Source organism: Strigops habroptila, chromosome 12 (assembly GCF_004027225.2).
Source record: "Strigops habroptila isolate Jane chromosome 12, bStrHab1.2.pri, whole genome shotgun sequence".
Classification (NCBI taxonomy): domain Eukaryota; kingdom Metazoa; phylum Chordata; class Aves; order Psittaciformes; family Psittacidae; genus Strigops; species Strigops habroptila.
In genome coordinates, this window is record NC_044288.2 from 15,156,669 (window position 1) to 15,173,358 (window position 16,690).

General features: G+C 45.1%; 1 protein-coding gene across 2 annotated transcripts in view; it reads left to right on the forward strand.

Annotated features, from left to right (window-relative positions):
- The window catches only part of CYFIP2 (cytoplasmic FMR1 interacting protein 2), a 57,049-nt gene that overhangs the window by 34,554 nt on the left and 5,805 nt on the right, over window positions 1-16,690 (forward strand). For both annotated transcript variants that reach the window (XM_030503912.1, XM_030503913.1), the window contains exons 24-28: window positions 6,566-6,709; window positions 8,296-8,386; window positions 9,082-9,212; window positions 12,324-12,396; window positions 12,912-13,006. In XM_030503912.1, the coding sequence (XP_030359772.1) occupies window positions 6,566-6,709; window positions 8,296-8,386; window positions 9,082-9,212; window positions 12,324-12,396; window positions 12,912-13,006 (534 nt within the window). The remainder of the gene's footprint in view (window positions 1-6,565; window positions 6,710-8,295; window positions 8,387-9,081; window positions 9,213-12,323; window positions 12,397-12,911; window positions 13,007-16,690) is intronic.

The window sequence follows — 16,690 nt, forward strand, 5'->3', positions numbered from 1 at the left end:
GGTGCAACGTTCCAGAGATCTTCTAAATATCAACAGTGACTAGATGATGATGCAACCTGCATCAGGAGAGGCTATTACAAGCCTGGGGAGGACACATGACCCTTGCTTTTGATTTCTGTTTGGCAGTTCTGCATGTTTTGGGTTTGTCTTCCAAGATCAGTATTCCCTTCTGTCCCTGTGAGTGAGCTGTGGCTGCCAGTGAGCTGAAAACTGGGAGCAGAGATGAAAATAATTATGGGCAGGGATGGAAATGAAAGTGCTCCCAGGTGGCTTCCTGCCTTTTACATGGCTCCGTCCTGCTTACAAGAGCAGGGGGATAAGAGAGCTCTTAGCTGGTCCCTTGCTGTGAGTAAAGTACATCTTTGCCTGCAGGGAGAGAGCTGAAGATACAAATCCGTGCTTCAGAAAGGTGGGTTACACAAGAGAACTGCCTTCTTACTGTGTTTGGGTTTTTGAGTTTATCAGTGTTCAGAGTGGCTTAGAAATTAAGTTCTTGTTGTTCACAAATAAGATGTGTTAGCAGCAAGAGAGGAAATTGAAGTGGAAATAGCTGGATTAGGCCAGCAAAGGGTCCCACTTTCTGCATGCTGTGATCAATACCACTGGCTCAAAGGAAAATGCAGCAAAGCTCTCAGTGGTGTTGGTACTACCTGCTCCAGAAGTCAAGCTTACACCCCTTTACACTTGTGATGAGCTTGTAATTCTTATTTCCTAGGATGAGGAGATGCCAAAACCATGCCAGTGCCAGGACTGCTCCAGCACTGGTGTTCCCCATATCTGCAGGTGGACCCAGCTGGGACCCCTCACTCCACACCATAGGATGCAAACCCCAAGTGCTCTCTGGTGGCCAGCAAAACTGAGCCATTTTCTGTCATTCAGCCACTTACAAAACACAGCAGGTTGCCAAGTGTCTGACAAAGAAGCTGCAAAATTACAAGCAACCCACTACTTACTGCTCATTAGCACTTAGCTCTGTAAGTGCTTTAGATTGGGCTTCATTTATGTATTTTCATGAGTGCTTCAGTTTTTCTTGGCACTGCTGGACCAGGGTCACACAAAACTCACTGGAAATCCCTGTTTCCCTTTCCCTGGTTGAATTTACCTCCCCCTTTTTAACAAGATGTAGGCAGAGGTAACCTGAAGGACAGTACATGCTGCCGGCGCTTGTAAAAATAGTTACGGTGTGTGAATGGGATGGAGCTGCTCTGGTTTTTGCAGCGACAGCCCAAAGGTGTTCCGAAGCTGTGGCTGCTGCAGTTGGCAGTGGGGGCTGCTGATCCCCTCCAGCAGACTGCATGGGCTGTGCTACCTGGAGTGCCACAGCCATCAGCTTGTATGTAATAGTGCATACAGATCCTGGAAATCAGGAGCTGGTATAGCAAGGCTTTATGCTGAGACACAGAATATACACAGACACAGCCTCAATACAGTATATAAACATATCTGCCGCATTGTACATGTCCATCCCAGCTAGGGAATATGTATTCTTTATCATGAAAGTGCTAGCAATGAGCCAATACAGCTGAATATAGTAAAAGCTTTATAGGGAGAGCGAAGGTTACTTGTGGCAGGGGAAGGAACCAGGTCATATTCAGGCTGTTTGACTTAGAGAACCTCCTCTGACAATTCTGGTCAGAATTGTTTTTCACTTTAAGACACGTCTCAGCTGTCACACTGAAGGTAGGTTGGCTGGGAGCCTGGACTTATCGGGCTGTGTGCAAGTCCTTTTTTGTCTCTAAGTATTTTCCTTTCTCCTTAGCTCTTCATTTTTCCAACAGAGTTCTGGCACGGGCAGTCTTATCTGTCTGTTATCTCTCTCTCTGATCTATTTCATTGGATAAAACTCTCCCTGCCTTCCCTTAGATGAGCTCAGACAGGTCTGGGTGATGGCTAACAACAATCTCAAAGACATGGAAATGACAACTGGGTTTTGTTTTGATTCAGTTGCTGCTGAATCTGCTCCACAGCATCCCTGGTATAACCTCCTGAGGTCCCAAAACAACTTGAGGGCCTTCCCCGCATGCTTCCAAGTACAGATGGCTGTCCTGAGACCTGGGGTGGGACACCCAGGCTCTGTGGGATGCTGGGAACTCTGCCCGCACTGCAAATCCCAGCCTGCCTGCACTCCCAGCCCCAAAACCTGCCCGTTTGGCCCCAAACCAAAGGTGGGGCAAAACTCCACAGTCTTTGACAGCTGCTGCTCCCAAGACACAGCGAGATGGGGGCTTTGCTCTGGCTCTCTGAAGGGGTAGAAGCAGCCACCCAGCGCGGGGGAGTGAGCTGTGCTGTGCAGCCAGCTTGTATGTTCAGCTGTTTTGTCTTAAAATACCCACTGGTGTCATTTTTTACATCCTACAGTCTTTATCCCAAGCTGTGTATCTCACCCTTAAATGGAGCTGTATTTTTAATTGCTGGCGGAGTATTATTATTAGACTTGAGCCTGCTGCTAATGCACTGTGTGGCTCTGCAGAGAGCTCCATGAACCAGCCTCATCTTGCAGACAGGCACGGACGAATCCTCCTGCTTGTCTGCAGCCAATACACGTCCTAAAATGTGTGTTCTCCCAATCAGGCTTATTGTCAAGACCCTCACTTGAGGGAAAAGCCCACTTGAAAGCTGCTCTCCAGCCCCATTATCCTGCTAAGAGGTGAGGGAATGCTGTGATGTGGGTGGCAGTGCAGCAGCACCGGCTGCTTGCTGCCCATACAGTAAAATGTCAGCCCCATTATGGGGAAAATCTGACCAGTTCCTGCACAACTGGGTGCCAGTGGTAGCCCATCTCAGGGGACCATGGCACATGTGCAGATAGAAGACCTGTTTCCTAGCCATGGAGTAGCAAAGAGGCTGCCAGAAATGAGTGTGGATTCATGAGCACACTGAAATGGGGATATTTAATTCAAGTCATGGGTGTGCTAACTGTGGGGAAGCAACAGAGTAAAAGAGCCTATGGGGAGGCAAGGAAGGAAGGTGTGAGAAGCCATCACCCTGCAGCACGGTGCTTTCTGGGGACACCCGGGGCTGGAACAACAGTGCAAAAGCCGCAGCAACAGAACAGTGTGTAGCATGGCTGGGCTGGGACCCTGGCAGGTTACTGGCTTCCCTATGGGATGATTGTGTTCGTCATTTGGAAAATGTTCCAGGCTGGGCGTTACCTGGTGTTTAAATAGACACACTTTTAAAAACATAAACTATTGCTCATTTTCACACATAGCAGTGTGCCTCTCTATTATAGTAGGCAATAAGCTGCTGGACCAGAGCAGGGGGGCTGTAACAAAATGAAGGACAATTAATTAATTGATTCAAGCAACTGACCAGACTATGAAAGCACAATCAGTACATCAGTCTGCTGAAATTCTGTATATGAGAGGAAAAGAAAATACTTTTCTGATTCTTAGCAAATGACTTCCCTTCGTAACTCATTAGTAACTCAAATGAAGTGTTAAAGTAAATCTCAAGGAAGTGAGTCAGAATTGGAGGACAAGGGAAGCCTTCAGCTGGCTGTATTGTGGCAGTGTTGGAGGAGAGACACCATTTTGCCCTGTTATACTACTTCACACTTGCTCCCTTTCACCCTAAGCTCTTCAATGCATTGGTCCTTCTGCTTCCTTGGCTCCATTACTGGCAGGGAAGGGAATCCCATCCCTGTAGAATAGGGTCTGCAATATCTGCAGGGAAGCAAGCTCCCCGCTGCATGAGGGTGCGGTGTGCCTCTCCTGTGCAGCACTCACACAAGAAACAAAGGCAGCCTTGCATGGTGCATTTGGAATACAGTTTGATTTGTTTTCTTACCCTTGTTTAAGTTCTTCTGGTAAGCATGAGCCAAGGGTTTATCTGTGTGTTGCTGGAAGAGGCACTACTGCCAGAATCTTTTCAAGAATGGGCTTTTTTTGCTGCTTACTGAGGCTGCAGTTATAGATGTCGTGGGGGGAGATTGCAGCCCTTCTCTGCTGGGCTGAATCATGGTGCCAACACTTCTGCTGCAGAGCCCAATCTGAGCATGTGGTGTCTCAGCTAAATCTAATTTTCCCTATGTTTTTTTGCGGATCACACAAGTGAATTAATTCCCCCTACTCCTGTTTCCCTCACACCAAATGGATCCTAGAAATCTTCCACTGATAAAACATTGCAGCAATTTCCACATTTCCAAGATTACACTGATACAGTACATTCCTGGAAACAACTTTGTTTTCTGCCACTAAAAATTTGGGAGGGGGCAGAGCCCTGGGTACTATTCTCCCTAGACCAGGGTTAGATTCTTGCCTTTTTCACAATCCCATGGGGTTGCCTATTAAGTACAGAGATTAATATAGAGCTTTGCAGGATGCAAAAAGGACTTTTTCTGTGTCTTTTCCAACTGCCCTTAAACTCAGGTGCTGCAGTTCCTACTTTTGTTAATAAGTCTCATTTAAAGCAAGTGCCCATATGAAAAAAATTCTGCCTGATTACAGGTATATAAAGCTTTTCATTTTAGTAGAGAAGAATTTGGCCCTCTCCAGAAGCTATCAGGAGAACTGGCTACCATGGATTTGGAGAAGGCTGAGGTTCTTAATGACTTCTTTGCCTCAGTCTTCACCAGCAAATGCTCTGACCACACAACCCAAGTCTTGGAAAGCAAATGCAGGGACTGTGAGAACGAAGACCTTAGGCCCACTGTAGGAGAGGATCAGGTTCGAGACCATCTTAAGAACCTGAACGTGCACAAGTCCATGGGACCTGATGAAATCCATCCACGGGTCCTGAAGGAGCTGGCGAATGAAGTTGCTAAGCCACTGTCCATCATATTCGAAAAATCCTGGCAGTCAGGTGAAGTTCCCAATGACTGGAAGAAGGGTAATATAACCCCCATTTTCAAGAAGGGGAAGGTGGAAGACCCGGGGAACTACAGACCAGTCAGTCTCACCTCTGTGCCTGGCAAAATCTTGGAACAGTTTCTCCTGGAAAACATGCTAAGGCACATGAAAAACAACGAGGTGGTTGGTGACAGCCAACATGGCTTCACTAAGGGGAAGTCCTGCCTGACCAATTTGGTGGCCTTCTATGATGGAGCCACGGAACTGATGGACAGCGGCAGAGCAGTTGATGTCATCTACCTGGACTTGTGCAAAGCATTCGACACTGTCCCACATGACATCCTTGTCTCTAAATTGGAGAGACATCAATTTGATAGATGGACCACTCGGTGGATAAAAAACTGGCTCGATGGCCGCACGCAAAGAGTTGTGGTAAATGGCTCGATGTCCAGTTGGAAACCTGTAACGAGTGGTGTCCCTCAGGGATCGGTGTTGGGACCGGTCCTGTTCAACATCTTTGTCGGTGACATGGACAGTGGGATTGAGTGCGCCCTCAGCAAGTTTGCCGATGACACCAAGCTGTGTGGTTCGGTTGATACGCTGGAGGGAAGGGATGCCATCCAGAGGGACCTTGACACGCTTGTGAGATGGGCCGATGCCAACCTTATGAAGTTTAACCAAGCCAAGTGCAAGGTCCTACACCTGGGTCGGGGCAACCCCAGGCACTGCTACAGGCTGGGCAGAGAAGAGATTCAGAGCAGCCCTGCAGAAAAGGACTTGGGGGTGTTGGTTGACGAAAAGCTTAACATGAGGTGGCAGTGTGCACTTGCAGCCCAGAAAGCCAACCGTATCCTGGGCTGCATCAAAAGAAGCGTGACCAGCAGGTCGAAGGAGGTGATCCTGCCCCTCTACTCTGCTCTTGTGAGACCCCACTTGGAGTACTGCGTACAGTTCTGGTGTCCTCAACATAAAAAGGACATGGAGCTGTTGGAGCGAGTCCAGAGGAGGGCCACGAGGATGATAAGAGGGCTGGAGCACCTCCCATATGAAGACAGGCTGAGGAAGTTGGGGCTGTTCAGCCTGGAGAAGAGAAGGCTGCGTGGTGACCTCATAGCAGCCTTCCAGTATCTGAAGGGGGTCTACAAGGATGCTGGGGAGGGACTCTTCCTTAGGGACTGTAGTGGTAGGACAAGGGGTAATGGGTTCAAACTTAAACAGAGGAAGTTTAGATTAGATATAAGGAAGAAGTTCTTTACAGTGAGGGTGGTGAAGCACTGGAATGGGTTGCCCAGGGAGGTTGTGGATGCTCCATCCCTGGCAGTGTTCAAGGCCAGGTTGGACAGAGCCTTGAGCCACATGGTTTAGGGCAAGGTGTCCCTGCCCATGGCAGGGGGGTTGGAACTAGATGATCTTAAGGTCCTTTCCAACCCTTACGATTCTATGATTCTATGATTCTATAATTTGGGTTTGAAGAAGCAAAGGGCCAGTGACCTGAAAGCCTTGATTGGGAATGTACGAAAGAGTAAATTACCTTGGAATTGAAAATGTCATTGCTACATAGCAGGATAAGAAACCTTGCGACGTTGACAGTATGTTGAGATTAGAATATATCTCACTACATAGCAAGAAAAGAACTGTTGTGGATATTATTATTTCTCCTTCTCTGCCTTAAAAATTAATTGAAGTGATGGAATGTAACACTGTGATAAGAGAATTGATTACACGCCTGGTAAATGCTCCTGTCTAACTGTGTTGCTGTGCTTCTAATTTCTCAGCCTCTCAATATTGCCTACAGTCACATCTACAGCTCTTACCGCAACTTCGTGGGGCCACCTCATTTCAAGACGATTTGCAGGCTTCTTGGCTATCAAGGCATTGCTGTGGTCATGGAAGAGCTGTTGAAGATCGTCAAGAGTCTGGTAATTATGAATCTGACCCTGGCGATGGAGAAACCTCGATGTCTTGAGAGGCATAGGTTGGATGGTCAGCCTGGGTTTTGGGTTCAGGGTGTTCACATCTGGGCACCTTCATGTTCCTTGATTCATGCTGAAACACTTGTATTAACGGCTGATTTTCACTGTTGCTGAGGAATCCCACTGTTTGCTGTGGGATGATGGAGTGTTTCCACCATCTTGAAGTGTTAACTGTGATCAGCCACCTACCTCTGGGGGTGGTGGAGCTGGCATGCAGCTTTGCTAAAAGCCACTGGGAAGTGATCAGGTAGGACAAGGCACTCACGGTCCCTCAGCACTGCCTGTGCTGCAGTCTGGGACACCTTCAAGACGTGTGCTCATGCTCAGCAGTAGCACAAGAGCACTCTGTCTCACTGCCTTGTGATACCCTAGAGAGCTGCAGGAAAGCAGAGAGCAGGCAGCAAAACTGATGAAACCAACTTTTTCAATCTTTATAAGAAATTTCCTGCTATAGGTGAGTCCTTATGCAAACCATACTGTCCATTTGTATCAGGTATTCTGAAGCCAGGCTGCCAATAGCCCTATCTGCTTTCCAGTTCTTTTTCAGAAGAGAAATGTGATGTTCACAGGGGAATGATCCCATATGCTCCCTAAGGGCACTAACAATACCGAGCATTAAGAAGGGAGGAGGGAGTGTGCAAAGACATACAGTTTTTCACGTCATGCTTTTCAGCTACAACCCTTGCTTTGCTTTACTGGAAAGACAATCTTCATTCATTATAAATATCTAAATTCTGGTTTGATTGCAATGACGGCATTTTGAACTTGTCTAAGAAAGCAATGTAAAACTGAAAACCTCAAGTGCATATCCAGTTTCCCTACTGTTAAAACATCATAGTTACTGAAGATGTAATTTGTGTCACTTAGTTGAAAATGCTGTAGCTGGTGTGCGAGATCAGACAGCATTCAGCACAAAGACAAAGATCTTATGTTTGGCTAAATAGTGTTTAGTGTATAATCCTGCATAATGTATCTACAGGATGCAGGTGTATAACTGCAAATGACAGCAAGCGCTTCTAACTAAGAAATATTCTTTGCTCTTTTCCATATTAGTTCAAAACATCAGATCTGCAGAAACTTGTTCTACATGCTTGTAAATTCTTGTTTAAATTCCAAGTATTTAGTGATCATTCCTCAGGTGGAAGGAGCATTTCCTGTGCTGGGGAATGACTCCTGTAGCAGCTCTGGTGAAATGCTTTTTGGGTTAGGAACACAAGTCCAGCTGGATCTAAGACTGAGCCTTGTTTGGATTTCAGCTGCAAACAATGCAAATACAGCAGGCTGTATTTTGAAGTCGAAAGTCCATGCAGCTGCGATTGATTATTTGGGAGGAAGCTGTAAAAGCACTCTAATTCCATACACTCAGTCTGAATTTTATATTTGAATGAAATCCAAAATAAGCAAGTTCTTGGATTCCAGCTGAAGTTTCATCCTGTACTGTCAGGTGTGGGCCCATCCACAACCAGCCTGTTTCAAAACCAATGCCAGGAGAAGACCACCATTCCAGCTTAACCTCACTTTGTCTCTGACAGCTACAAGGCACCATCCTGCAGTATGTGAAGACTCTGATCGAAGTAATGCCCAAGATATGCCGTTTGCCAAGACATGAATATGGCTCTCCAGGTGGGTGCTCCTGATAGATACTTGAGCAAGAGCTCGCCCATGTGTTGGTACACCATTGAGTCAGGCATTACTCATTTAATTACATTAGTAATTAAATAAGGCTTGGCACCTGACATGCCAGTGCAACATGCAGCCAGGCTTGCTGGGACACACTTTCAGCTGCTTTGCTATTGACACTGGAACACGAATAGGAAACTTTTCCAGGAAATCTCCCATTGGAAATTTCCCTTTGAACACACAGATGGCTGATAAGGGAATGTCTTCTGGTAGCTTCTGTTTTATTTTCAGGATTCTGTAGGCTTTTGTTATTGTGGGTTCACTGATATTTTTCAAAAGCTCTACTCAGTTAACACAGAGATTTTTTGCAGTCTGCCATTGAAGTGGAAGGGGAAACTCTGGCTGGTATACATGAGCCAGCACCAACACATCCATTACAGTCTTGAATCTCTTCATTTCGTCTGATGAGGAAATCCAAGGAGTTCATATAAATTACTCCCTATTTCCCAAGGGTTACTGAAAGCAGGATAAGACACTGCATCCTAGTTCTCCCCAATACCAATCTCCATCTATCTGTTTAGCAGTTACGGCTTGCAATTTCTGATTAAGAGAATATCAGGCACTGATTGTCATTTTATCCAAGTTATCAAGGGTGATTCTGTTCTTGCTTTTCTGACTGTCCTTCCTTGTCTTTTAAGGAATCCTTGAGTTTTTCCACCATCAGCTGAAGGACATCATTGAATACGCAGAGCTGAAGACCGATGTGTTCCAGAGCCTCAGAGAAGTGGGCAATGCCATTCTCTTCTGCCTCCTTATCGAGCAGGCTTTGGTAAGGCAAAACCCCCTGCACAACAGATCATACTTGAAATTGCCAGCTCCAGACTATGTGTGGAAGTGGGTTTTCCAGCAGAAGAGCTGGGAAATGTTACTTTCCAGCTTCTTGTGTGCTCAGGGTCTCTCTGGGGCTGTGTTACTGGGCTCTGTGGGCATGTCCATGGATGGTGTGCGTTGGCACTTGGTCACTGACATCTGGGATTGCTGGAGGAGAATCTGAATACTGGAAGATCTAGATTTAATTCTTGGACCCAAAGCTACCCCTTGTTTGTCTTTCTCAGAAATAAAACCAACTGGAGCTTATTTCTAGATTGTAAGCTCTCTGGGGCAGGGATCAATACTTTTTTATATACATATTTGTACAGCGAGAAATAGATTTGAGCCCTTTGCTCTTTTGGGTTGCCAGTGCTATGAAAAAAAACCTGATTGATTCCAATGGTGATAGAGATAAAGTAATCCAACAGGAAGGAAATCTCAGAAGAACTGATGATAAATTTCCTCTGCTTATCTTTACTGAATACTTAGATGGAGCAATGACTTGGTATTGCCCCCATACAAGTATTTCTCCCAGCTCATGTGATGCTCTTTCTGGTATGGGGCAAAGACCATGGCTGCACGCCATGTGTCTCCTTAGCTTCTACTTTTTCACATGATAAATTCACTTCGTAATGAATTTATCTCACACTTTGGCCTAGAGCCAACTGAGGTATGTTTCATAACACAATTTTATATTAAGAATGCATATTTCATCTCATAATGGTTTTGACAGGGGTATATTTTGCAGTTTTTGCAGCAATATTTCAGAAAGACTTCCTTAGCATAAGATGGGATTTCCAAGCCAAGTCAGAAAGTTTTGTTCAGAGCAAAACTAGAAGGAAGCTCAAAGATTCCACGTTTTATCCAACCATAGAGCACAGAGAAAACCAAAAATCTCTGCATGTCCTCAAAATGGATATTTCTGCCCTTGCCTTTGCATTTTAACCCCAGATAGAGAGACTTTTAGTTCCTGATACAGTATATCAAACATATTCAGTGAGCAGTAGTTGTGTAAGATTAACTAGAGAGATGTATATCACCTAGCAGCTTGGCTTTATTTTATAGAATGACCAGAGTTGGCAGCTATATCCTGGCAGTTTCTGTTCCCTTTGTGGCTTCGTCACTGCTTTCTGCTGTTCTCAGTGTTGGATTTTATGCTGGATGTACTGCATTTGCCTTTTCCCTCCCATCTTTAAATGGACACTTAAGGGACACATGGTGTTTTCTTTTAGAAATCCTTCATTTCAATGCAAAAAGGTTCCTGCAGTCCCAGGAGCTGTACATCAGCAGTGCACTGGCATTTTAGAATAGCAGAAAATAAAGAAAAGAAGATGGTGAGAATTTGGGGTCCCTTTAGGAAGGTTGCCCATCAAAGTCCACATCTGCCTGCTTTCTGAGCAAGCCAAAAAGTCTCTCCCTCTCTGATCCCCTATTTTTCCACACAGAAATAGATTCAGAATATAAAGCCATTTTGCATGCGGCAGGCACCAGTTCTCACTCGCTGGAAGATGTCAGATGTGTAGAGCCATCACGTTAAAAGATTTTCCCTCTAATGGAGCTCTTATGCAGCAGGAGCAATTGCTTTTACAGTGCAGTTACCTTCATAGCTGTCAGAATGATCTAAGGCTGGTGGTATTTGCTGGCAGAGACTGCTCTTGGTGAAGACGTGTGGTCTGCTTCTGTCTACCCCCTTTTTACTGTTTAAATCTGAGAAAGAGGGGTTGCTTGGGATTAAATTTCTAAGCAGAATTCTTAGGTAATGGGCCTTGGCGAGGAGTTGTATTTATAACATGGCTAATTTTGGAACAGATACCAGGTGAATGCAGGCTGCAAATGGTAAAAATACTCTCTTTATCAGAGAGAAACAGCAGGAAAGAACATTCATCTAGGAAGGAATAGTGTTTTGCAAACAAAATAACCAAGGTGACAGGCACACTCCGTTAGCATCAGTATCTCTCTGCCCATGGAGGGACCTCGGTCTGCTCCTGTCCCTCCAGCACTGTGTCACAAACTGCACTCCCACAAACTTGCTCTCATTCCAGCATCCATGTGCCAGTATAGCCTCCTGCAGGCTCCATGCTACACTGTCCTCTCCCTCTTGGCTGGAAAGTGGGGTATTCACCTGTGCATCTCAAACAGACCCAGCCGAGTCATTCCATTGGGCCCCCAAATATCTTTTGCTACACTGTCATGACCTGCTTTCGAGTGTGTCCACATCTCTACAATAAGCACAGAACTGAAAGCATGTCCTAGAACTGGACTTTTATAGGAGCAAACTAATGCCTTGTCGTGACGCAATGCCTCTGTGTTAAACAGCTTTGGTTTCCTTGCTGCTGTTTCCCATTGCAGACTCGTATACAGTGTATTGTCGGCCATCGCTCCTCAGTCTCCACCTGCCTATTTCTAGGTTTCTCCTCCTTGTGCATCTGTGTTTGGGATTATTTTTTCTCAAGTGCATCAGCATGCATTCTCTCAGGTGGCATCTCATGATGTTATTTCTCTCTGGACTTCTGTATTATTCTGTATTATCCCTGGTGACTATGCCACTAGGATCCTGGTCTGATAGCCCTGGCTGAGAACATTCTGTGAACAACCAAATCATTTCAGACCAACATATTATATACCTATTTGCAATAGAGTCATGCACCACTATATCTTACATGTACACGTCCTAAAATAACTACGCCAAAGGGTAATTTCCACCTGGGCTCTCTATGTAAAAATAAATAGCAGGAAGCTATCAGGGTAAGATGAAACTGAAACCTCCATGTTCTTTATGCCCTCCTGCAGTGTTAGTAAATGGGGCAGAAAATAAATATAAACCTCTGGCCTTGTACAGGCAGGAAGTAGCTTCTTTGAGTTAAGGAAACTTCCTGGCTTAAGTTGAGAGGTATTTCTTCCAGTTTTAGTTCATTTAGGTTCAAACTGTTGGAGTTACTACTGAGTTGGGTTGGATTTGAATAGGTGCTGTAGCATGAATTGTTGTAGTGTTGCCCAGGCCCCTAATCCCTACACTCAACCCCTGTAGGTATTTTTTAACTTACTTTATCTTTCTTTCTTCCTGCCTCAGTCCCAGGAAGAAGTTTGTGATTTGCTGCATGCTGCTCCCTTCCAAAATATTTTGCCCAGGGTCTACATCAAAGGTAAGAAGCTGAGAGGGAAGCAGTGGACAGACTCAAAGGTCTCTGCCCAGAAGCTGTTTCGCTCCCATTTCTGTTGAGGATTAGTTCTGGCCCTGCTTCCCCCTCGAAAGAGATCAGTGCATCCAGCCAAAAGTCAGGTGGAAACAAATGCCAAGGGTGCATTTTCTGTAGCCTAGTTACAAACTGAAACCTTAGTTAGTTTGGGGGTTCCCTTTAAGGTTTTAAAGCCATTTCACAGCCTCTTTGGAGAATGACAGCATGAAATGTCCATCTCAACAGGAGCGGTCAGTTAACAGGGCCATGCTTTTGGACATGTTTGATAAAGCTGCTGCTGAGACTGCAATCGCACATCCCTCCCTTCTCTGCATCACTGGTCCCCTCATTTGCTGTCGGTTTGGCTCACTGATCCAAAGTCTCGTTGGATGGTTGCTGGGGGGCAGTGCTGAGCAAACTCGGCGGAAATTGCGGGTCTCCACTTCCTCCTCTCATTTCACTGTTTGCTGCTCGCTTGACAGAAGGAGAACGCTTGGAGGTGCGCATGAAGCGTCTCGAAGCCAAGTATGCCCCACTTCACCTGGTTCCCTTAATAGAGAGGCTGGGCACTCCGCAGGTAAGGATTTCATTGAAAGGGATGGCTGTTGAAAACTCATAGCAGTCCCCACATGGCCTGTTTGGCCTTGGGAAAGTGATCCTTTTTTCTTTTTTTTTCTTCTTTTTTCTTTTTTTTTCCACCCCCCCTTTTTTTTTTCCCCCAAAACATCAATTGGACAATAAAATCACAGTCCTTGCCCTAGCAGACACTTTGAAGGGAAATTTGTGAGCGGGTCCAGAGATGGTGTGTTGCTGCCTCCGGTCTGAAGGGCTGGTGGGGAGCTTAGGGCAAGCATGCTAAGAAGCCAGCTCTGAATAAGAACAACTCTGAAAAACTCTTCTTCTCCATTTTAAAAAGGTAGAGAATTGCTGGGATGGTTTGAGGGGAAACTCCACGGGGCTGTCCCTAATCAATTGCCATCGCTTTGGGATCCCGTTTTAGGGCTGCAATATGATTCATTTTTAAGCTCATCCCTGTCAAGGAATACATCTGAGAATGATTTCCCTCCTAGCACATGCTTAGAGCTTCAGCACATGCTTAAAATTATGGCTCCGTTTAAGTGTCTTCTTGAGGTGGGTCTCAGCTTGGAAAAGATCTCTTGAGCAGAAATTATCGTTCAAAATATCTCTACAGATTGATCAATGTAGCAGGCAAAATTTGAACCCCATGGATATCAAGAGCCAAACTTCCACTCCCTACTTAGTGGGGTTGAGGGGATCAAAATCATCCAAAGTATTAAATGAATCAAACACCCCTTTTCTGTAATGTACTGCTGAGGGAATGGAACAAACACTCAGTTGTATGAGGTAACAGATCTATGGCAAGCAGAAAGTTGATTTTCTTGTTTTTCTGATGAATCAAGGACATTTTGAGCTTTGCTTCATTGGAAATCTTACGAAACAAAGAAATTGCCTGGATAACTGAGGGCTTTGTCTTACTTTGTAGACACTCCTCTCACTTCCCATTAACTTCCTTTTAAAGGAGACACTCGAGAAAAAGAATTCACCTCTGTGTTTTTGTGTCTTTGTGTTGGTCTTTCTATCTCTTCTTCTTTCCATGCAAAATCATCATTAAAATCTGCTATTAGAGTCCACTCGTTGCTTATCCCTGCCACAGTTAGAATGGTGATGAAAACAAAAGGTATTTCATGTCCTGCTAGAAATGATTTTTTCTGTAAACTGTTCCCATATTCACCACACAGGTACAGTTGAGTACCAAATCTTGTTTTGAGCTCAGATGTAAATTAACACAAAGGTCACTTTCTAGAGATGCCTCCATAGCTTCTAAGCTTGCTCCTTATGCAGTTTTGGACATGCATTTTGGAATTGCAGTTTCGGACACAGGCCGTACAGGATATTTTCCTGCAGAATTCCTAAGTGCCTTTTAGCAATTGTCCAGAATCTGAGCAGAAGTTGCCTGCCAGATGCCTCTCCATAAAGGTGGCCCTATGTAATTACATGCTGTGAAGGGGCTGAGCCAGAAGCTGCTGCAGTTATTGGGGGTCTATCAGTCTTTGCAGGCTTTGGGTACGATTCTTGCCAGGTAACAAGCTGTAAATGAGGTATGGCAGAACTGGATTTGTGCAATGGCAGGAAAACTGTCAGCAATTCTTGTTTTGTGTTGGGAATCCGGAAGCAGCTGTTTGGTAGGTGATTCATAAAGAACCAGGGGAGTGAAAGTGGTTCCTTAAAGGAATCCTTTCCTTTTTAATACTGGGCATTTAGTAAAGGGTTTTCTAAAGTGGTTGATCAGTCTGATTTTTTCACTGGAAGTAATGGGAGCCTTTCCTTTTGAAGACACAGGGAATAATTGAGCCAGCACAGTGGCATCCTTTGACAATTTATCCTGAGGGCATCCTTCCTCTCCTGATCAGAGGAATCAGTGGGACCCCAGACTATAAGGCAGATCTGGCCACAAGACTAATAGCTCTCCAGCTGCCTTCACCATGTTAGGTATCAGTAGTATAGTTCTGCATCAAAGACTGGTCTTATGGTGATGAATTTTAGAACCAAATTCTGTCTGTGCATAACTGAGTGGCATTACATCCTCTGAAAGCCAGATACATCCCTTTCTAGATTGCGATTTCTTAAGAAAGAGTATACTGAGATCACTGGAATAGTTTGTTGTCAAAAGTACCTGTTCTATCACTATATCTTAGCAAACAGTAATGCTAACACCTAATTTATATTTGAAATAGCTTTACTTCTGCCGTGTGTCCATTTTGCCATCGTAGACTAGCGTGTGCAGATGCTAACCTGTACCCGTAAGAGCTTGGAGCAAGTGAGGAGAGAGAAAGTGTACAGCCTTTAGCTATAAAAACAAGCTGGATAAAATAAATCTTTATTTGCCAAGCAAATATGTGCAAGCGTGTGCCATGAAACCAGTGGTACCATTCCTGTGTTTAACAGATCTAAGGATCCCAGGCCCAATCTGGCCTCCGCACAGCAATACAGCTTTCCCTTGATATTTGCTATTAGTTGAATATTAATTGATCACAGGTTCCCAGAACGTCCTTGAAATGGACAAGCAAGAATTGTAACGCTTCTAATTTCCAAATAAATTTCCACCAAAATAAAATGCTTTAGGTTACTGCCAGCATAAACTAACAGTCAGGAAAGGGGATGTGTAAAGAAACATTCATGTTTCTTTAGGGTGGAATAGAGACAACCCAAGTAAACAGGCTATAATTCATGTTCCTAATGTCTGGCTAGGACACGTGCCTGCCTATTGCACCAGATGCTCTGAGCCCCCATGGTGACTCTGAGCGGGGTGACGTTTTTATGGGCATTACAGGGACAGCTGGAAGTGGAGCAAATGCTTAAAAACTACTTAAAGCTCCAGGAAGTCCTCTGGGATAGGCAGGGGGTTGGTAAATGTCACGCTTGCTCTGCATGCCTCTGTCAGAGTGGTGACAGGGGGTAAAAGGCTCTGCTGGTGGGGCCAGTGCTCTGTGGCAGCCGCTCATCTACCGGGGTGAGCATGGCAGAGCCAGAGCCTCCCACAGCCACGGGCATGACTCTAACAGCACTCAGCTCCCATTTCCTGTGTCATTTTTGGCAGTGCTGCAAAGAGGAGTCAGTAATGCTGCTGGAAATGGCAAGAAATGGGCAGCTAAGAGGAGCAGACTCCACACTTGCACCCCAGCCCCACTCAGTGGGCTTGATATTCCTGTGCTGGGGGGAGGCCCAGCTTGCTTATTCACAATCCCCCTTTGTTTTTCCCTCTGGGGGAGGAATGGGGCTGAGGTCAATTCTCTTTTAATTCTCCACTAGTGTAAAAGCCAAATTAACTCCATCCAATGGAGTTATTCCAGATTTGTACATGTAAATCTGAGTGAGGATGGCACAGAAATTCTCCACATGCGTAAAGCTTCCGCATCTGGAAAAGAGTATTTAACTTTCTTATAAACCACAGGTTTTCCAGTATTAAGGTTCTGGTGGCTTCTTATCTTCCTCAGAGCTATTTAACCCTAACTACAAAGGAAATCAAGAAAGCTGTAGGGTATCTGCATGTTAAAGAGATGATGGCAATGTCCTGGGAAGCAAAATGTCCCTGTTCTCTCCTGTTTTATTTTCATAATCTGCAGAAATCATGAAATTAAGCCCAGCAACACTAAGTAGCACTAACAGAACAGCGTGTTAGCGGAATTAAGGATCAGAATTTCTGGTCAGAGCTCTGCCTTCAACTTTTGATTTCTGATGT